The sequence below is a fragment of the Callithrix jacchus genome, chromosome 13 (assembly GCF_049354715.1).
Source record: "Callithrix jacchus isolate 240 chromosome 13, calJac240_pri, whole genome shotgun sequence".
NCBI lineage: Eukaryota > Metazoa > Chordata > Mammalia > Primates > Cebidae > Callithrix > Callithrix jacchus.
The window spans coordinates 10,241,272-10,264,514 of NC_133514.1; the positions used below are offsets into that span (position 1 = coordinate 10,241,272).

General features: G+C 43.4%; 1 protein-coding gene across 3 annotated transcripts in view; it reads right to left on the minus strand.

Moving 5' to 3' along the window:
- FDFT1 (farnesyl-diphosphate farnesyltransferase 1) overlaps positions 1–23,243 on the minus strand; it is a 41,085-nt gene that overhangs the window by 12,185 nt on the left and 5,657 nt on the right. For 2 of the 3 annotated variants that reach the window (XM_054243669.2, XM_002756766.7), the window contains exons 2-6: positions 21,470–21,567; positions 20,495–20,678; positions 14,890–15,018; positions 10,624–10,815; positions 676–852 (exon numbers count right to left, since the gene is read on the minus strand). In XM_054243669.2, the coding sequence (XP_054099644.1) occupies positions 676–852; positions 10,624–10,815; positions 14,890–15,018; positions 20,495–20,678; positions 21,470–21,567 (780 nt within the window). Of the gene's footprint in view, positions 1–675; positions 853–10,623; positions 10,816–14,889; positions 15,019–20,494; positions 20,679–21,469; positions 21,870–23,243 lie in introns of those variants that run through there. The other variant, XM_008979028.5, reaches the window with a different exon arrangement.

Below are 23,243 nucleotides of genomic sequence, written 5' to 3' on the forward strand. Positions count from 1 at the left end.
CTGGGTCTAGGAAAAGGACAGCAGTAATTAGGTGCTTAATGAAGACTTTTTAATGATAACAGCTTTACCCACATTTCACCCAGCACTCCCCATAAACTAGGCCAAAGACCTTGACATATCTGTGAGGATAAGAACCTAACTACTGGCCGGGCGCGGTGGCTCACGCCTGTAATCCCAGCACTTTGGGAGGCCGAGGCGGGTGGATCACGAGGTCAAGAGATCGAGACCATCCTGGTCAACAAGATGAAACCTCGTCTCTACTAAAAATACAAAAAAATTAGCTGGGCATGGTGGTACGCTCCTGTAGTCCCAGCTACTTGGGAGGCTGAGGCAGAAGAATTGCTTGAACCCAGAAGGCAGAGGTTGCGGTGAGCCGAGATCGTGCCATTGCACTCCAGCCTGGGTAACAAGAGTGAAACTCCGTCTAAAAAAAAAAGAAACTACCTAGTTTAGAATAGCTGTGGAGAAGAGTAAATCCAGAAAGAAGGTTCTGAGAAGAGCATGCTTAACCTCAAGGCTGAGTTTGGTGGCTGGAAGCAAAGGGGAATGCTATGAACCCACAGCACAATAAACTGGAGTCATCTTTGTAAGGAATCATATCCTTGAACACAGCACAGCAAAATCCGCCCCACTCCCATTAGCCCCACACCCACCCAGAGGAGCCCTGTTCCATACCTGTGGGATAGCACAGAAGTTAAACACGCTCTGGTTTCTGAGTCTCGAAAGGTAGGTGATGACGTCTGGGATGTGGTGCAGCGCGTTGGTTATAAGTTCATTCAGGCACTGCACGGCCAACTCAATATTCTCCGGCTTGGCAAAATCCCCCAGCTTCTTAACATACCTGCTCCAAACCTAGACAGAGAAGATTAAGGAACAGGTCAGTGTGTGCAAAGGGGAGAATTTACAAACAATATTAAAGGATCTTTGTGTCTCTTAGCTGCAGACTCGTTTTTCAGCAAGATCAAGTTCATTTTAAGCTCCATGCAATAGCTATTCCTGATTACTAATTAGGGTTCAATTGCAACCTAGGTGTGAGTTAAGTATTGGGGAACATGTCCCTAGCGACAATGAGTGCAACGCTGCACTACTTGGATAAATTCAGACGAAAGACACTCCTGTTAGGCAGAGCCATTGGTCTACTCCTATCAGCTCTAACTGTACTGCAGACTAAACATTAAACACTCTCCAGGTGGTCAGGCCTCTACAATAATGACTAGCGTTAGATTCCGACTCTGATAAAGACGCTGCTGAAAGCCGTCCCTGGGAAATGAGCCGAGTCTAGCCTCTAAGTACATTTCTTCCATGGACCCCGATAACTTGAAAGCAAAAGAAAACCCTCAATTCTAACACTGGGATTTGACTTGATTTTTAATGATAGTATTTAGAGAATTCTCTGAAGCTAGCAAAAGTTCTGGAAACATAGTGGTGATGGTTATATAACATCATTAATGTACTTAATGCCACTGAATGGTGCATTTAAAAATAGTCAAAATGGCAAATTCTCTATTATGTACATTTATTATAATAATACAATGTTAAGTATATATACATTCAGTTAAAAAAAACGGTAAGAAGAGGAGGAAGATCCAAGATGGCCAATTAGACACAACTCCAGCACATAAGACCCAGCGAGAGAGACGCAGAAATCCAGAGATCTCCTAGCTCCGACTGAGGTATCAGGTGCATTTCAACGGGTCTGGTCCGACGGTGAGCAAAGCTCACTCAGGGCAGACCTAGGCGGGGAGGGGCGCTGCTTCACCCAGCAAGTGCATCTGACCGGCTAGTCGGAGGCTCTCCCTCTGGCACTCTGGACCAGACACAGCACTTGCCACAAAGCCTCAACAATACACAGAACACAGCATCTCTGCCAGACAAGCGCCAGGAATTACAAGCACAGAGTTGATTAAGAGCCTGCGGACTGAGCTATCACCTCCTCCCTGCGCCTGGAGAGAGAGGGAGCTATGAGCAGGAACAGCTGGGCGGGCCCCGACCCCATGACGCGCGACAGAGGAAGCTGAAAGGGGGAGACAGCCGGCAGGCTGCGGCTGGGCGGGTCCCTACCCTCCCCCACAAACCCCAGAGGGCTGAAGCTCTGATTCTAGTGGGTTGTGCAGCCAGTGCCAGTCTGAGCTGAACCCTGAATGATCCAGCCCAGTGGAGGAAGGGCACCACCCACCACTAGAGGGGTGGGACAGGGCTACAGGTTTTAACAAAAAACACAGGAAGCCTATGTAGCAACAGGATGGCGTTCTTGACAACCCAGCAGTGCCTACAGGTCAGCGGAAGAGGCGGTCCTAATCTCCCAGTATAAAAAAATAAAGACACAGGAAGCTTCCCTAGTAACCTGAAGGAGTCCCCAGAAACCCAGTAGTGCCTCCACAGGCAGAGAAGCGACCTCATCAAGCAGCTCCCTGACACCACAGCCAGGTAAATCCACAAAGATGGGAAAAAACCAGTGCAAAAAGACGAAACCATCAAAGACCAGAACACCTCTTCTCCTTCAAGGGATCACAACTCCTCAACAACACAGGAACGTAACATGACCGAGGAAGAGTGTGATGAACTGACAGAAACAGGCTTCAGAAGGTGGATAATAACAAATTTTTCTGAGCTAAAGGAACATGTTCTAACTCAATGCAAAGAAACCAAAAACCTGAAAAAAGCTTAGAGAAGAACATAAACGACTTGATGGAGTTGAAAAACACAGCACAAGAACTACGTGAAACAAACACAAGTTTTAATAGCCAGATCAATCAAGCAGAAGAAAGGATATCAGAGATTGAAGATCAACTCAATGAAATAAAAAGAGAAGGCAAGCCAAGAGAAAAAAGAGTGAAAAATGAACAAAGCCTCCAAGAAATATGGGATTATGTGAAGAAACCTAATCTACGCTTGATAGGTGTACCTGAGTATGATGGGGAGAACAAATCCAAGCTGGAAAACACACTCCAGGATATTATCCAGGAGGACTTCCCCAGCCTAGCAAAGCAGTCCAACATTCAAATTCAAGAAATACAGAGAACTCCACAAAGATATTCCTCAAAAAGAGCAACCCCAAGGCACATAATTGTCAGATTAACCAGGGCTGAAATGAAGGAAAAATACTAAGGACAGCCAGAGAGAAGGGTCAGGTCACCCACAGCGGGAAGCCAATCAGACTCACAGCAGATCTCTCGGCAGAAACCCAACAAGCCAGAAGAGAGTGGGGGCCGATATTCAACATCCTTATAGAAAAGAACTTTCAACCCAGAATCTCATATCCAGCCAAACTAAGCTTCATAAGTGAAGGAGACATAAAATCCTATACAGACAAGCAATTACTGAGAGATTTCGTCACCACCACACCTGCCCTGCAAGAGCTCCTGAAAGAAACACTAAGCACAGAAAGGAACAAGTTCCAGTCACGGCAAAAGCAAACCAGATGGCAAAAACCAAAAATGCAATGAAGAAAATAAGTCAACTAATGGGAAAGAAAGCCAGCCAGTAACAAAATGGCACGATCAACTTCACACATAACACTATTAACATTGAATGTAAGTGGCCTGAACGCCCCAATCAAAATATACGACTGGCAAACTGGATAAAAAGTCAGAACCCATCAGTGTGCTGTATTCAGGAAACCCATCTCACATACAAAGACACACATAGACTCAAAACAAAGGGTAGAAGATTTACCAAGCAAATGGAGAACAAAAAAAAAGCAGGGTTGCAATCCTAGTCTATGATAAAATGGACTTCAACAAAGATCAGGAGACAAAGAAGGACACTATATAATGGTAAAAGGATCAATCCAACAGGAAGAGCTAACTATCCTAAATATATATGCCCCCAACACAGGAGCACCCAGAGATTTAGACTCCCACATAATAATAGTGGGAGACTTCAACACTCCACTGTCAGTATTAGACAGATCAGCGAGACAGAAAATGAACAAGGATATCCAGGACTTGAATGCAGAGCTGGACCAAGCAGGCCTAACAGACATATACAGAACGCTCTACCCCAAATCCACAGAATATACATTTTTCTCAGCACCACATTGCACTTACTCTAAAATTGACCAAATCATTGGAAGGAAATAACTCCTCGGCAAATGCAAAACAACAGAAATCATAACAGTCTATCAGACCACAGCGCAATCAGACTAGAACTCAGGATCAAGAAACACACTCAAACCCGCACAACCACTTGGAAACTGAACAACTTGCTTCTTAGTGTCGACTGGATAAACAAGGAAATGAAGGCAGAAATAAAGAGGTTCTTCAACCAGAATGAAGACACAACTTACCAGAATCTCTGGGACGCCTTTAAAGCAGTGTCTAGAGGGAAATTTATAGCAATACATTCCCACATGAGAAATAAGGAAAGATCTAAAATAGACACCCTATCATCCAAATTGAAAGAGCTAGAGGAGCAAGATAAAAAAAACTCAAAAGCTAGCAGAAGACAAAAAATAACTAAGATCAGAGCAGAACTGAAGGAGATAGAGACACAAAAAACCCTTCAAAAAAATAAATAAATAAATCCAGGAGGTGGTTTTTTGAAAAGACCAACTAAATAGACCACTAGCCAGATTAATAAAAAAGAAAAGGGAGAAGAATCAAATAGATGCAATAAAAATGATAAAGAAGATATCATCACAGATTCCACAGAAATACAAACTACCATCAGAGATTACTACAAACAGCTCTACTCATATAAACCACGAAACCAGGAAGAAATGGATAAATTCCTAGACACTTGTACTCTACAAAGACTAAACCAGGAGGAAGTTGAAACCCTGAATAGACCAATAACAAGAGCTAAAGTAGAGGCAGCAATAGCCTACCAGCCAAAAAAAGTCCAGGTCCAGACGGGTTCACAGCTGAATTCTACCAGACACACAAAGAGGAGTTGGTTCCATTCCCTCTGAAACTGTATCAAACAATACAAAAGGAGGGAATCCTCCCTAACTCATTTTGAGACCAACATCATCCTGATACCAAAACCAGGCAGAGACTCAACTAAAAAAGAAAACTTCAGGCCAATATCCATGATGAACATCAATGCAAAAATCTTCAATAAAATACCGACAAACAGATTGCAACAGCGCATCAAGAACCTTATCCATCATGACCAAGTAGGATTCATCACGGTGATGCAAGGCTGGTTCAAATCCATAAACGTAATCCATTACATAAACAGAACCAAAGACAAAAACCACATGATTATCTCAATAGATGCAGAGAAGGCCTTTGACAAAATTCAACAGCCCTTTATGCTAAAAAATCCCAATAAACTAAGTATTGATGGAACATATCATAAGATGATAAAAGCTATATATGACAAACCTACAGCCAATATCATACTGAATGGGCAAAAGCTGGAAGAATTCCCTTTGAAATCAGGCACTAGACAAGGATGCCCTCTCTCACCACTCCTATTCAACATAGTATTGGAAGTTCTAGCCAGAGCAATCAGGCAAGAAAAAGAAATAAAGGGTATTTGAATAGGAAAGGAAGAAGTCAAACTGTCTCTATTTGCAGATGACATGATTGTATGTCTAGAAGACCCCATCGCCTCAGTCCAAAAACTTCTCAAACTGATAAGCAACTTCAGCAAAGTCTCAGGATACAAAATCAATGTGCAGAAATCACAAGCATTCCTATATACCAATAACACACAAACACAGAGCCAAATCAAGAGCAAACTGCCATTCACAATTACTACAAAGAGAATAAAATACCTAGAAATACAAGTAACAAAGGATGTAAAGGAATTCTTCAAGGAGAACTACAAACCACTGCTCAACCAAGTAAGAGAGAACACAAACAGATGGAGAAACATTCCATACTTATGGTTAGGAAGAATCGTATTATGAAAATGGCCATACTGCCCAAAGTAATCTATAAATTCAATGCTGTCCCCATTAAGCTACCAATGACCTTCTTTACAGAACTGGAAACCACCACTTTAAACTTCATATGGAATCACAAGAGAGCCCGCATAGCCAGGACAATCCTAAGCAAAAAGAACATAGCTGGAGGCATCACGCTGCTGGACTTCAAATTATACTACAAGGCTACAGTAATCAAAACAGTGTGATAGTGGTACCAAAACAGAGACACAGACCGACGGAGACCCCAGAAGAAACACCACACATCTACAACCATCTGATCTTTGACAAACCCAAAAAAATAAATAAGCAATGGGGAAAGGACTCCATGATTAATAAATGGTGTTGGGAAAACTGGCTAGCAAAAACATGGTCCAGTTCCATGCAGAAAGCAGAACCTGGACCCCTACACCTGTGACCTTACATTAAAATTAACTCCAGATGGATCAAAGATTTAAACATAAGACCTAACACCATAAAAACCCTAGAAGGAAACCATTCAGGACATAGGCATAGGCAAGGACTTCATGATTAAAACACCAAAAGCAATGGCAGTAAAAGCCCAGATAGACAAATGGGATCTAATTAAACTCCAGAGCTTCTGAACAGCAAATGAAACCATCATTAGAGTGAATCAGCAACCAACAGAACGGGAAAAAGTTTTTGCAATCTACTCATCTGACAAAGGGCTGATATCCAGAATCTACAAAGAACTAAAACAGATATACAAGAAAAAACGCCATTCAAAAGTGGGTGAAGAATATGAGCAGACACTTTTCAAAAGAAGACATATGAGGCCAAAAAACATACGGAAAAATGCTCATCATCACTGGTCATTAGAGAAATGCAAATCAAAACCACAGTGAGATATCTCACGCCAGTTAGAATGGCGATCATTAAAAAATCTTGAGACAACAGATGCTGCAAAGGACGTGGAGACATAGGAACACTTAACAGTTGGTGGGAGTATAAATTAGTTCAACCATTGTGAAAGGTAGTGTGGCAATTTCTCAAGGATCTAGAAATAGAAATTCCATTTGACCCAGCAATCCCATTACTGGGTATATACCCAAAGAACTATAAATCGTTCTACTATAAAGACACATGCACATGTATGTTCATTGCAGCCCTGTGTACAACAGCAAAGATCTGGAACTAACCCAAAGCCCATCAACTATAGACTGGACAAAGAAAATGTGGTACATATACACCATGGAATACTATGCAGCCATAAAAAACAATGGGTTCATGTCCTTTGTAGAGACTTGGATGAATCTGGAAACCATCTTCTCAGCAAACTGACACAAGAACAGAAAGCCAAACACCGTATGTTCTCACTCATAGGTGGGTGTTGAACAACCAGAACACGTGGACGCAGGGAGGGGAGCATCACACACTGGAGGAAGTTGGGGGTGGGTAGGGGAAAGACAGCAGGGGGTGGGGAGGGAGAGGAGTGATAACATGGGGAGAAATGCCAGATACAATATGCACCTAAAGTAAAATAATTTAAAAAAAAAGAACAGGGTGCAATAAAAAATGCCTGGGACTCTACAAGCCTGGAGTCCAGCTTCAGCAAAAGCCCACAGTTTGAAGCTGTGTGGGCAGGTGAGTTCACAGAGCTCTAGTTCCGTTTCCTATAGTCAAAAATAAAGGTCAATGAGCTCAAAAAAAGAAAAAGAAAGAAAATAATAAAACTATTCTTGAATCAATTATTACATAAAATATTGTTAATTATGATCATTTTCTGCTTATAAATTTTAAAAAAACAATAAGAGGTGTTAATGAGGACGTGAAGAAACTGGAACTCTTACACTGCCGATGGGGATGTAAAATGGTGCAGCCACCATGGAAGAGTCTGGCAGCTCCTCACAAGGTTGGAGCTGCTGTATGACTCAGCAATTCTACTTTTAGGTATAGACCCAAGAAAAAGAAAAACACACGCCCACACAAAACCTTATATGCAAATGTACACAGTACTATTCAACATAGCCAAAAAAATGGAAATAACCCAAATATCCTCCAACTGATGAATGGATAATTGTGGTCTGTCCATACAGAGGAATATTACTGGGCAATAAAAAGGAATGCAGCACTAATTTATGCCCAGCATGGAAGGGCCCTGAAGACACACTAGCAAAAGAAGCCAATCACCTGGGCCCACACTTGGCATGATTCAACTTTTATGAAACGCCCAGAACCTTTCCTAAGCATTCTGCACTAGAAGTTCATCTCATTTTATTCACACCACCACCCTGTGGAGAAATAATTCTGTTTTACAGACAAAGGAAGTGAATGAGAAGAGCAGGGCTCTGCACCCATGTGCACAGGATGGTGTGGCTCATGCTGGTGAATCACATGCCCGTGGCTGATGTTGTCTGGGAGATGGTGGAACGGGGTGAGGTGCTGGGCTGGGAGCGGAGAGAGAGCAGCCACTGCCTCACCGTGATCCTCAGACCCCTTCCCTTCTCTGAGCTCTGTTGTCAGCAAAAGAGGGGCAAACAAGAGCGGTTTCTCAACCCTGGCTGCACGCAAGCCACCTAGCAAACTTAAGAGGCCACATCTAAGCTCAGGGTAGTGTTTTGGCTTGTTTTTTTTTTTTTTAAAGAGTCAAGGATCTTGCTGTCACCCAGGCTGCTAGAATGCAGTGGTGTGATCATGGCTGACTGCGGCCTTGAACTCCTGGGCTCAGGCAATCTTCCTACCTCAGCCTCCCAAGGAGCTAGAACTATAGGTATGTGCCACTATGCCCAGCTAATTTTTAAATGGTGGTTTTTTTGTTTTTGTTTTTGTTTTGAGAAGTCTCGCTCTGTTGCCCAGGCTGGAGTAGAGTGGTGTCATCTTGGCTCACTGCAATCTCTGCCTCCTGGGTTCGAGCGACTGTCCTGCCTCAGCCTCCCAAATAGCTGGCACTATAAGCATATGCCACCATGCTTGGCTAATTTTTGTATTTATATAGAGACAGGGTTTTGCCAGGTTGGCCAGGCTGGTCTCAAGCTCTTGACCTCAAGTGATCCACTCATGTCAACCTCCCAAAGTGCTGGGATTACTGGAGGGAGCCACTGTGTCCGGCCAATTTTTACTTTTTAAGACACAGGGCACTCCACAGGGCACTCCACCAGCCTGGTTTCGAACTCTTGGTTTCAGTGATCTTCCTGCCATGGCCTCCCAGTGTTGACATTATAGGCATGAGCCACCATACTCGGCCCCCTGGGTAGGTTAAAAGTGAATTTTTCTTAGGAGTAAGACTCAGTATCTTTTTCTATTTTTAATAATCCTCTGCATGTCTCTGTGAACAATCTGTTCTTATCTCTTTGCCCATTTTTCTATGGAGCAGTTGGTCTTTTTCTTAACTTTTGGAAGTTCTTTTTACATTAGGAATAGGAACCCTTTATCTGCTGTATAAGTTGCAAATATTGTTTCCCCCTTTGTCACTTTTTTTCCTTGAGACAGGCGTTCATTCTGCCACTGAGGCTGGAGTGCAGTGGTGTGAATTTAACTCACTACAACCTTGAGCTCCTGGGCTCAAGAGATCCTCATGCCTCAGCCTCCGGAGCAGATAGGAATACAGGTGCATGCCACCATGCAGATCATTTTTTAAATTTAGTTTTATTTTTCTACTTTATTTTTGCTCTCTTTCAGCAAAATCAATTTCAAACAGTTTGTTGTAGAGATGGTGTTGTGCTGTGTTGCTCAGGCTGGTCTTGAACTCCTGGCCTCAGCACTGGGATTATGAGACACCATGCTCGGCCTCCTAACCTTTTTAAAATTACTTAGTACTTGGCTGCAGAAAACAATTTTATGGAAAGCAAAAGGTAAATGCCAGAATAAATTCAGGAAACCATCATAAAATTTTCTAGTTTCCTTTTGAGCAAAATCAGTACCAAAATCTTTCCGTTCCCTATCCATGTTTTAATTAAGTTAAAGACAGACTCCTGTCTCTTATTAGAGACACCTGTAGTTTTTGTCTACCTGGCATTCCTTTCAGCTTCTTGCTGCCTAAGTCGTTCTTAGAGGGAAATCCATTGTGTGCATACTGTCCTGCCTCAGCCTCCCAAATAGCTGGCACTATAATAGCTGGGCTGGGAGATAACCCAAACATATCCAGGTGAGACCAGAGGACTCAGATGTCTAGCAACGGGAACTGATTCAGGGCTGAGCAGAAGAACCAAGCTCTGTTACCCAGGCTGGAGTGCAGTGGCGTAATCTCAGCTCACTGCAATCTCTGCTTACTGGGTTCAAGTGATTCTCCTGCCTCACCCTCCCGAGTAGCTGGAATTACAGGTGTGTATCACCACACCTGTTTTTGTATTTTTTAGTAGAGACAGGGTTTCACCGTGTTGGTCAGGTTGGCCTCGAATTCCTGACCTCAGGTGATCTGACCACCTCGGCCTCCCCAAGTGCTGGGATTACAGGTGTGAGCCACTGCACCTGGCCAAACAAAGCCTTTCCTGAGAACTTTTTGTTAAGCTAGTGCACATGGGTTGTTATCATATCCACCAATTGGTGAAAGACTGACTGAAAGAAAGAAAGGACACCAAAGCTGGAATACACTGATTATATGATATAAATCCTGGGATTCAGCCAGTCCACCTGAAGCAAACTACTCTCAACCTATCCTGTTTTCCACATACTCTTATGTCTTGGGTAGGTCTGACTTATGAAACACACAAGTTGCAACCACGAAAGTTAAATGAGTTTTCAGAGAATGTCTAACAGTATTTTCCCCCAAAACACCCTGAATCTGTTACCTCTTGAGGCCAAAACTCTCTTCCTTCTTGCTGGTCTTCCAGATAGTCACGAATGATGTTTGTTTTCTGCAGAAACAGGCCCATGGAGTTGGCACGTTCTGTATCTTCACCAACTAAGGGGTCTTCGAACTCTGAGGCCGAGAAGAGACGGGAAAGGCCAATTCCTACCAGCCCAGCAACATAGTGGCAGTACTGTAAGAGAGGATTTTTAAAGTACTTTAATAATGGAATTTTTGCTAAAAGGGACACACTAGAGATCATTAGCTACTAAAACGCAGGTTCCAAACAGAATGTGTAAGACTGCATTTTGATTTAAGTAATGGACTATGCATTTTCATTTTAAAATACAAATATACATACCAGGATTTAAAAAACATCCAAAAAGGATGTGCACAAGTTTAGCAGCAATCTCTGATGGGAATGTGATGATTTTTTACTTGTATTTTCTAAATTTCTACAATGAACATGTACTGCTACTATGATAAAAGGCTACTAAAAAAACTAGTCCAGTAAACATTTTTTAAATTAATATATTTTTTTAAAGAGATGGGGTCTCATATGTTGCCCATGTTAGACTCAAACTCCTGGGCTCAAGCAATCTTTCTCCCTCAGCTTCCCAAAGAGCTGGGATTATAGGCATATACCACCCTGTCTAGCTTTACAATCAACTTTTTTTTTGTGATCAAGTCTCACTTTGTCACCTAGGCTGGATGGAGTACAGTGGCACGATCTTGGCTCACTGCAACCTGTATCTCCTGGGTTCAAGTGATTCTCCTGCCTCCGCCTCCCGAGTAGCTGGGATTACAGGCATCCACCACCATGCCCAGCTAATTTTTTTATTTTTAGTAGAGACAGGGTTTCACCATGTTGGCCAGGCTGGTCTCGAACTTCTGACCTCAACTGATCCGCCTGCCTCGAAGTACTGGGACTACAGGCCCGAGACACTGCGCCTGGCCTAGCTTTACAGTAAACTTTTTGATACATAAAATTGTGAAAGGCGGCAATGACAAAAGATGGAGTATTCTGGCTAACAGACACTAAGACAATACTAAATATCATCTTTCTTTCACCAATCTGAAAACATTTCAAGACCTTCAGAACCTCAAAATCATTATTATATGAAAGAACAAATACCTATCATATGTTCTTAACACTGTTTTAAGGACTCTGCATATTCAATCCTCACTAACATTTTATTAGGTACATGGCACTATTATCTCCATTTCAGATGAGGAAACTGAGGCACAGAGAGGTCAATTAATTTGCCCAACATTGCCCATCTGAGAAAAAACAATAAGCCAGGCATGGGGGCACATGCCTATGGTCCCAGTTACTTAGGAGGGTAAAGGAGGAGGATCGCTGCCATGTTTGTGACAGGGGATAAGGGTTCAAAACTAGGTAATCTGATGTAAGTGTCACGCTTGAACAACTCTGCTAAAACTTCCCCTCCTTTCTTTTTTCTGTTTTTCTTTTAGAGACAGCATACTCCCCCTCTCTGAACAGAGATTTCAGTAAATGCGAGTCTTAACTGTCAAATACCTTTTTTCCATGACAGCAATTTGTCAAAAGCTATCCTCCTCTGAAATGGCTGATCCCTAAGACAACTTAATGCAATATCCACATACTATAATTGTCTATTAGTTAACTTAAGAAGCGAAGCGTAAAGAAGGTAAGCTCTGGAGTGTCATTAGGATAGGTAAAAGTTAGGCCATGACCAAGGCTGACACCTGTAATCCCAGAATTTTGGGAGGTTGTGGAGAGATTGCTTGAGCCCGGGAGTTCTAAACCAGCCTGGCCAACAAAGGGAGACCTCATCTCTACAAAAAAATTTTAAAAGCCTGGGTGTGTGTGATGGCTTACACCTGGGAGGCCAAGGCAGGTGGATCCCTTGAGCCCACATGCTCAAGACCAGCCTGGGCAACATGGTGAAACCCTGTCTCCACCAAAAAATTACAAAACTTAGCTCAGTGTGGTGGTACACACCTATAGTCAGAGCTATTCGGGAGGCTGCGGTGACAGGATTGCTTGAGCCCAGGAGGTCAACGCTACAGTGAGCCTTGATCACGCCATTGCACTCTAGCCTGGATGACAGAGCAAGACCCTGTTTCAAAAATAATAAAAAAATGGCCAAGCACAGTGGCTCATGCCTGTAATCCCAGTGCTTTGGAAGGCCAAGGTAGGTGGTTCACCTGAGGTCAAGAGTTTGAGACCCACCTGGCCAACGTGGTGAAACCCTGTCTCTACTAAAAATGCAAAAATTAGCTGGGCATGGCGGCCAGCGCCTGTAATCCCAGCTATTCAGGAGGCTGAGGCAGAAGAATCGCTTAAACCTGGGAGGTAGAGGTTGCAGTGAGCCAAGATCGTGCCACTGCACTTCAAGCCTGGGGGACAAGAGCAAGCCTTTGTCTCAAAGAAAAAAAAATCCAAATTAAAAAATTATTAAAAAAAATTAAAATTAAATTAGCCAGGCATGGTAGCAATGTGCCTGTGGTCCCAGATACTCAGGAGGCTGAGGCAAGGAAGACTGCTTGAGCCCAGGAGGTCAAGGTTGCCTTTTTTGTGCCACGGCATTCCAGCCTGGGTGACAGAGTGAGACCCTGTCTTAAAAAAAAGTCGTCTCTGACTGAAAGTAATACAAGGCCAGAGGCTAACCAGGGGCACAATGAACAGGCCAAGAGAAAGCAATTGAAATGTATTCTAGAAGAAAAGGAACATGAGGAGAGTAAAATTTTGCTGAAATTAGGTAGAAGGAAATTACTGAACAGCTAAACAAAACCTTATAAAGAATTACTAGAAATTTAAAAAAAAACAATACCTCTACAGTGCTATTCAAAGAAAAATATATTTTAAGATAGTAGTTCTTCTGGTAGAAATTCTCCTAAAGTGGAGACTTATATAATTCTTTTTCCTCTAAAGAAAATAATAACTCCTTAAAATATTTAGCCAGGTGCCGTAGCTCATGCCTATAATCCCAACACTTTGGGAGGCCAGGATGGGAGGACTGTTTGATGTCAGGAGTTTGAAAGTAGTCTCGGCAACATGGCAAAACCCTGTCTCTACAAAAAAATACAAAAATTAGCCTAGTATGGTGGCATGCGCCTGTTATAGCTGCTCGGGAGGCTGAGGTGGGAGGCTCACTAGAGCCCAGGGGGTTAAGGCTGCAGTGGGCCATGATCACACCACTGCACTCCAGCCTGGATGACAGAGCAAGACGCTGTCTCAAAAAAATTTTACAAATTTCAATTTTATCTGATCAGAACTTCAACAACCTACATTAAGTTTCCTGAATAAATCTGCACAACAGAAAATGAAGTCACTATCATAACCAGGGCTGGTTCTTGGCCAGAAGTTTCCTCCACTTTATTTTCCTTCAGATGGGGTCTTGCTCTGTCACTAGGTCGGAGCACAGTGGTGCAATCACAGCTCACTGCAGCCTTGAATTCTAGGGCTCAAGCAGTCCTCCCACACCTCAGCTTCCAGAGTAGCTGGGACCACAGGCACGTGCCACCATGCCCTGCTAATTTTTTTATTTTTTTGAGAGATGGGGTGTCACTATGTTGCTTAGGCTTGTGTGGAACTCCTGGGCTCAAATGATCCTCCCAAAATACGAGATTACAGGTAAACCATGTGCCCGGCTAATTTCACCTTAAATGCAGAAGTTGCTATTCTAGCACTCACTATGTGCTGTTAACTTGGGAAGCACACACCAACAGTTCCAAAGATACTGCTGTCAAGTTTTGAGGTATGAAAAATTAAGAGGCCCAAGACCTCGGACCTACATTAACTTAGTGACAATGTAGCAGATCTTTTTTGTGACCCTAATTTAAACACTGTTAAAGGTATGAAATACGTCAACACTTTAGATGTTTGAAATGTCTTTGCTTGCCAAATCTGATTGGCTTTAAATAAATGTCTGCTTCCAAAGAAGTGATGAGTAAGTCTCACAAACACCATTCCTATGAAAAATAGACAAGACTCCTAACCCTACCTTATATTTTGATGTGTAGTATAGTCTCTGTAGTCAATTACATCCTTTTGTCTAGGTAAGCACTTCTCTCCAGTCCTCTAGTCCTAGCCTGGCTGATATCCTACCTAGCTGCTGGTTTGGAATAAAGCATTTATGATGTGACATTCAACCTAACAGATGAACTATAAAACCAGAGGGCCTGGAACTAGTGGACAACTTTTCCTTGTTCTGAACTTCACTATGAGGACTGCCAGCTTTGTCTAATACATCACACACAGACATTGTCTTACGAGACTAACCTTGTCCCACTCCTGTTCAGAGGTCACATGCTTATTCAAAAACTCTGCCATCCCAATTCCCATTCTCCGGCAAATGTCAGCGATCACCGTTTGGTATTTCTCAGCCAGATTTCTAAACTCGAGGGAGATCTGAAATGGAGACCATACAAAACCAGAAATCATGAACTATGTAGAGCATGGCACCAAAGATCACAAGGCAAAACAATGGTAGAATTCTGATTCTGAAATGGTTTATCTATAAGCCTAATTAAGGTCATACATATTTATTATTCCATAAATTGTATAAACATTAAAACAGAAGGGTCTAAAAATGCTAATGTTTCTCGATTCAAAAGAAGATTCAAAGTCTCACTACATGTTCATTATCCAATGAATAACAAGATGCTTCAACATAATGCTGGGTATAAGCGTAAGAATTTTAGGGAGAACAGTTTGTTCAGACAAACCTCATTATGAGAAAGATTCATTTGTGCAAACACGGATCAAGCACTTCCTATAGAGCAGGTATCATTCTAGGCATTGCGGATATACACCAGGGAAACAAACAGAAACTGACCCTGGAAGAGCTTAGAGTCTCGTAAGCAGACCTGCCAACCATTTTCTCTCATTAGTTACCCAATTTATATTATGATGCTATAGTGTCTTTCTCACTATAAAGCTATACTTTTAAATTCCTTAAACAACTCAATGAGGCATGCTGCCCAATACTTTTTCCATAGTCCAAGCCCTAATTTAGAAAAGTTGAATTGATGTTTTTAAAATTTATTGTTACTGCCCAAATATCTTAAGTTCAAATTGTTTATACGTTAGCAAAATGCAATATAAAAACGCCATGGGAAGTCTTAAATGCTACAAAACATGAGCGCCTACACGTAATACTGCAAACCGCGAAGAGATTTGGCTAAACGTCGAAGGTGTGCAATATACTCAGCCTGCGTTTACAGAAAGGTTAGAAAAACTTCCTCAGAAAACACCTAAAATTAAGGGCCCAGAGGAAAACCAGGTGACCAGCTGATTGCAAAGCACCAGGAATTCACATAATTTAGGATTTCTGATTAATATCAACTGTCAACCCCCTCTCCTCTCTTTCCCTCCACACACAAACAAAAGAAAAAATCAATCTGGTCCTTTCAGAACTCTTTCTGAAAGGTTGTTCTTTGCAGACAGCTGTTCAAGCCAATGCCAAAAGGTAATTCCTTCTTGTGGGCTAAAACGAACTAGCAACTCTACAAGAGGTTATTAGAATCCCTCAATGTCCATAGGACTTTGCTCCTTCCACAGATGCTTGGCTAGACCAGCTCTATTTATTAGAGAGGAAAGGCCAGTGAAGGTGGGGAGGAGCTTAGACTCCTCCAAAACACTTTCACTTCTGAACTTGACCTATCCTTCCAACTCCTCTTTGGTATTTATTACATAATCGTACAGTTCCAAAAGTAAAAACACAGATATACTGGAGAAAGTGACAGTGAAGAGCTCTACGTTTTTCCCAGAAATCCAGAGGAAGGACAGAGCTTTGCCGACTCCACACTCACTGCCCAGTTTTGTATATTTCTCGTGCACAACAATAAGCCCTGACACGTGAATTGGGCCAGGAGGGCTTTTTCCGCTTCCAAGTAATTCTGTCCTACAACACAGCAGATTTCTATGTTCTCAGGTCACTTTCTGGTGATTCCAAGTGCAACAAGCAATGTACCAGACAGAGTCCCCAGGGATAATGCAGAAAGGCCAAATCCCACAGAGGGGTAAGAGTAGCAGGGAATAAAAACTCCTCTGATTAAAACACCGGTGGGTCTACCTTCGCCTGTGTTTGAACTGTTTTTGGTTAGGTTGTTGGCTTTGTGTTTTGAACCATTTTTTTAAAGAGGTGGTAAAGTATGCGGGTGACTAAGCACAGGGATCTGGGGCCAGACCTTCCAGATTCGCTGATTCGGCCACTTAACATCACAGGTAATCCTAGGCAAAGTACTTAACTTTTCTGTACCTCAGTTTCCTCATCTACATTAAGTATAGATAATAACAGTACATTACATACCACATAATTTTCCTGTTAAACTATATTACAGATAAAATAACACAAAAAGTAAAATACTGAGAATATATATTAGCTAACTCGTAGTAAATTGCTTAATAAGTAGGTGCTATTACCATTTAAAACTGAGGCTGCATTATTCCTTAAGCTATGTTTACAGGTAGCGCTCTTAACCTTTCTAGCTTTCCACTAGTACCCGGTGAGAAAGATACATAGTCATGTACCATATAATGATGTTTCAGTCAACGACAACGGCAAATACAATGTTGGTCCCTTAAGATGGTAACATCGTATTTTTACTACACCTTTTCTGTTTAAATACACAAATACCACTGCGCTACAGTGCCCACAGTATTCAGCACAGAACCATGCTGTAGATGGGTGCACCCCTGGAGCAACAGGCTATCCCACAGAGCCTCCATGTGCAGTAGCTACGCCACCTAGGTCCGTGCACCCTATGACATTCAGACCATGATGAAGTCATCCATCAGTGCATTTCTCAGAACGTATCCTCTGCCATTCATTAAGTGATGCATGACTGCTCTGATCAAGCCCTTCATATTCAATCGGAGTTCTAGAAAGCCTGACGAACTGGTATCAACTAAGATCAACAATCACTAAAGCATGTGGTCAATCTCAATGTACAAACTAACTGTACATCCAGGCGGAGGTCACTTAGTTAGAATACTCACTCTATCAAGGCTTATTCCTAAATTCTGTGAGGCCTGGGACAAAAGGACAAATGGAGGCCCACGCACTATATGTAGCTAAAAATTTTTAAATGATTAATCGCGCTCATAACTTGTTAAATATAGTCTGTCCTTCTGCCTTGACAAACATCTTCATAACAACCTGGTTGATTCAGCTTTGAATTTAAAATTCTCAGTTCCTTAGAGTTTTGTTCCAAAATGCAGCAGGGCACAGAGAGCAGATCTCCATATCCCAGGCTGTTCCCTTCGACCGTTTCCTGAGTCCTGCTCTCTACAGCACTGGGAGGCACCTCACGTTAATTTGCGAGGATATACCAGCCTTCAAGACCAGGCTCCATCCACAAGGTTTCCCAACATTGCCCTCGGCCACCACTCAGGCTCCAGGGCATGGTCAATGGTGCCATGTTCCCTCCTGGAGGAGATGGACGGGCCTTAGGAAATAGACTGTGCAGATGCCGACATGGCTCAGGGATTGGGGCAAGGAATTCCAGAGTTCTAGAACGTGTTGTCGAAGGAGAGCCCACGAGGTCTGGGCAAGTACATTCCCATGGCCCCAGCAACTCCTTTGGGAGTGAGGGGCCTACAATAGGGCCCTCTAAAGTGAGGAATCCCACTTGCCTAAGTCTAACAGCAGTACTGTGTGAGTGAGGCCAAGCTATCAATCCTCCTTTATACTTACTCTATCCTGGGACCTCTGAGCCAAAAGCTAATTGCGGGCCCAGACCCGCACAACTGGTTTCAAGGAGATCCTGGGCTAGATCAGTACATACACAAATATTCCTTAAGAAGACAAGGCACTATTAATTCCCATACAGTCCCATCCAAAGCTGAATCAGAGACTGGAGGGACCTATAATTCAAGTAGCTCAATTATATATGTATACAGAACACACAAGTTTGTCCATCTTTATATTCATAAGGATACAAAAGGTTAACAACAGCGAAAATGGCAGTGCCTGGCTTGCGCTTTCTGCTCCCTTTTACTCTTCCGGGGGCTAATCTGCTTTCAAGAGGATCGAACCTCTGCTTTCTAACTCTGCTACCCAAAAGGGAAAACGATGAGTTCCGTGTTCACATCTGAAACCTTCCAGCACTAAGCATTATCTTTCTCTGGAACACTGTATGAACAAAGGAAGACTGAAGTTTTACAAGCATGTTGGAATACCGCCTGGAAATTTACTAGCGATGTTCCCCAAAATTATGACAGCATTCACACACTTTCACATTCTCTCATCTTTGCTAAGTGGATAGGGCTGCCTTGATTTTTGTAATGCCTAAGACATTTATCCTATGCCCCCAGAAATTTTTTAAATATTATGAATCTACTGAAGTGAAAAGTAATTTGGTTGTTTTTGGAGGCTAGGTCCAGCTAGAATACTACTGGTTGTTTTTAAGTGAGAATGTGCTTCCATTATAAATGGAGTATGACTGCTTCCTCTGTTTTTTTCACAGGGCCATAAATGAATGGCCACAGATTTCCCATCAAAGTAAACCCATCCTCTGGTCATCAGGTGTCCTGTGAGAGCCAAATCACCAGGACCTTCCCAAGGTTACAGCTCTAATTCTCATCCAGTTACCTGTCATACATTTTCTTTCTTCTTTTCAATTGTAATGGATAAACTCTATTCTTCAGATATTTCCTTTTCATTTGTATCATGCTGAACTATATTTTGGACTTTGGCACTAAAGGTCTGATCTCAGCAATCTCAAATAGCCACTGCACTAAAACGGTCTTCCCCAAATATTTTTTTCTTTCTTTAAATATTCCTCCCATTATGGAGAATCAAACATTCTTTTGTTTGGTAGAGGACTCTCCATCTGTCCACTTAACTTCCTTCCAACTCAGATATAGATTAGGTTTGTTTCAGTAACAACAGCCACATAAGGGCTCTTCTCCAAAAGCTCTGGCAACTGTGTACAAAAGGGCTTCTTTGGCCTTTTACTGAACATGTGACTTTGCTAAATCAAATATGGAAGAATTAGTTGTTTGATAAGACACGCGAATTCTCGGACAGTGGGACCCGGTCAGATGTCCACATAAACTTGAGGGACTTATTAAAGCTTAGGATTTTAACTATAACCCACTTCACTTCAACAAAACAGACCAAATAGCTAACATTTACAGAATATTTACTATGTAACAGGCACCAAATACTTTTTATGCACGAAGTTACTTAGTCCTCTCAGCTCTAACTACACAAATGAGGAAACCGAGACACAAAGCAGATAAGGAACTTGCCCAGGATCACAGCTCAAAGTGGCAAAGGCTCACCCTGCTTCTCAATCCTCACCCTAGCTGCCAACAGACACCACCCCCTATGCCAGGGTGCTACCCATCTTGAACAGCAGTCCCATGCTACTGGGCTCAGGGTAGTCAAGACAATCAGTGTTACACAGGGAGGCTGCATTCTACAGGCAGCAGGCTTTTGTGAGCGAGCCTGAGGATCTTTTACAACACTGCAATTTGAGTGCGTCTTCCCACAGGAAGAAACACTGGACTCTCAATACTGGTAATAACAGCAGCAGCTAACGTTCTCTAAGACACCTATGAGTGTTACCTATGTTAATTCTCTGAATCCTCACAATACCATGAGGTAGGTGCTGTTACCCCAATTTTATATATGAAGAAACGGAGGCACAGAGAAACTTCGCAAATAGCCAACGGTTTAGTAAGTGGAAGATATGGGATTCCAACCCAGGCAGCCTGGCTTCAGAGTCTTGGCTACCAGAGTTCTTAACCATCACAATATGCTGGCCTCACACTGCTTGCTTTACCTTCCTCCTCAAGTGTGTAGGCTAGCAGACAACCACATTAGCAATTATGAACACCACGACCATCTGTAGACACGCAGTATAACCCCGCTCACCGTTGGGAAGTCCTCCAGCACCTGGCGGTCCTTCTCCTTGCTCTCCGTGAACCGCCAGTCTGGCTGGTAAAGGAAAGAGTGGAAGTTGTGTAACAGCGGGACCTTCTTCTCCACACTGATGGTCATGTCATCTTCCAGCGTGTCCAGAGCTCGGAGGACCAGATAAAATATGCACACTGCATTGCTGTAAAAAACGAAAAACTATTACTATATTGGAAGAAACATCCAAAGACATTTTATCTCAAAATAACTTGTGCCAGGCCATTTTCTAAACCCACCTACACCCTTAACTTGAAAGAACTATACGGGTATCCAAAGCTTTTCATACTTAATGAAACTTACGTTAGTTTTCCTTTCTTACATGAGTAATGAATTTCTGTAGTTTATTAAAAAATAGGCCGACTAGTTGAGTGTCACTACTACTCCCACAAATGAGTTGCACTTAATTAATGTAGCACAACTATGGAGACCAAAAGAGCAAACGTTTAGACCGAACGAGTATTTGGCAAATAGAAAAGAAAGCCAAAAAACACTGTAACTTCTCAGTCTAAATGCGACCGTACATAAAGGCAACTGGTCTAAGTTCACGGGTGTAATCTGCACAGAGGCAGCTTCAAAAGAATCAACCCAATATGCTAGAAATAGAAATGCAAAGTAGGATAAGGGAAGCCGGGAAAATACGACCTGCTCACAGCCAGGTTCAGTTGCCAAGACTAAAAACAGTTAATAAACATCACCATCCCCCCAACCTGCTCCTCGGAAAGGCTGGGCCCGCAGGGACACTACTGGATGGCAAAGCGCCTGGAAGGGCATTCTAAAGTAAACGCAGGCTTCACAAGCCCGAACACTGCCTTCACTAGGGCAGGGCTATGGTCTGAAGAAGCCACAGCCACGAGGCTGCAACGCTGAGCGCTATGTCAACAAGCAGCTTCTAATCAGCAGAGGTCCCTGGACAAGCTTTCCTCCCCCACTCACCGCATTTCCCCATCCAGCGCCTGGATAACAGCTGCGAAACTGCGACTCGTCTGATTCAGATACGTGTAGCAAGTTTTCAGGCTGCTGCTGAGCGAGTCCTGCGGGCAGACAAGACACACGGCGCTGGGAGACGTCGACGAGCAGGAGTGGGAGTGGGACTGGGGCAGGCGGCTCCACAGCCTGCAGCCCTCTCCTCGCGGCCAGTCCTTGTAGGGCCAGGCGGCAGGAGGCAAAGAGCAGCCCCGCGGGGCGGTGCCTGTGCCCGGGCCCCTGGGCGCCGCGGCGGGACTCAGCACCAAGGTGCGCTTGAAGAGGGCCATGGCTTTGGTGCCGCAGGCGGCTGCGGCCATGGGAATCGCGGACGCAGCGGAGTTTTTCCTCCATAGACTCGAGCAGATCTGGGAAGCGCCCGCCGAGGGGCGGAACTGGCCCGCCCCGCACGTGGAGGCCGAGGCCTGGCCCGCAGCCCCGCCCCCGGCCTCCCGCTCGTGCTTGCTCCACACCCCTTCGGCACGGCGCAGGCCTCCCGGTCTGGCCCTTCACAGCTGGACCCACTGGCCGCTAAGGTGTACAGCGCACTTCCAAGCACCCCGCCTGTCCTCCGGGTGACAGTCTCCCTAGACCAAATTACTCAGGCTTGGCCGAATTCTTTTCCCAACAAGGCCTGGACCTGTACTCAGCGTGTCTGTCTTTGCATCGCCAATTTTACCAAGAATCCTGCTAAATTGATTTGGCCAGAATCCCACAGCTTCAATGTCTGATCATCCTGGACACCTGATCAGCTTCCACAGCGCCCCCCCACACCCCCCCGCATCTCCCAGGTGATGTCTGCTAACTCTGGCCTGCCTTCAGCAAGAACCATCAGCCGGTGTTTCTTCTTAATCATTTTCTATCCACTGACATCCCCTCCCCACCGCGTCCCCTCATCAATTTCTACTTTTCCTTGTATCCAGCCAGAGTGGAGCCCTGTTCTGTACTGTGGTCTCTCTCCTACTACAGTTTTTCTGAATAAAGTCTGTGTTTTGCCATTTTACTGCCACTGTCCGACTGATTTTTTTCTCTGACACCTGTTAAGCCTCTACTCTTCTCTAGAAAGCCAGCCATTCAAGATTTCTTCTCATCTTTCCCTTCAAAATTAATGTAATATAGTGCGCTGTTTCATGACCTTTATGCTTCCCCAAAGAAAACAAGAGCTGTTTTTCCAAAAGGGAAAAAAACCCTTATTTTCAATGCAAGCCTATCACAAACAGTTGCTGTTTTGTGTATTTTTTCAGAGACTATTTTTAGAACAGTTTTAGGCCCACAGGGAAACTAAGTGGAAAGTGCTACAGGTTTCCATATGCCCCTTCCCTCTCCTCACCCCCCAGTCTCACAACAGGTTTTTTTGGGAGAGAAATGGGAATCATTTGAAATAGCTAATAGGGCCAGGTGCAGTGACTCAAACGTCAAAACTTTGGGAGGCCAAGGTGTGAGGATCGCTTGAGCCCAGGAGTTTGAAGGCAGCCTGGACAACACAGTGAGACCTCATCTTCATAAAAAAGTTAAAAAAAAAAGTTTTTAAAGTCACGTGTGGTGGCGCCCACTTGTAGTCCTAGCTACTCAGGAGGCTGAGATGGGAGAATCACTTGAGCCCAGGAGATACAGGTTACAGTGAACTATTATATTGTATACTGCAGAGTGAGACCCCCATCTCAAAAAAATTAAAAATCACCAATATCTAACAGGAGTGGTTAAAAAAATATGGTAGAGCCAGGCGCGATAGCTCAAGCCTGTA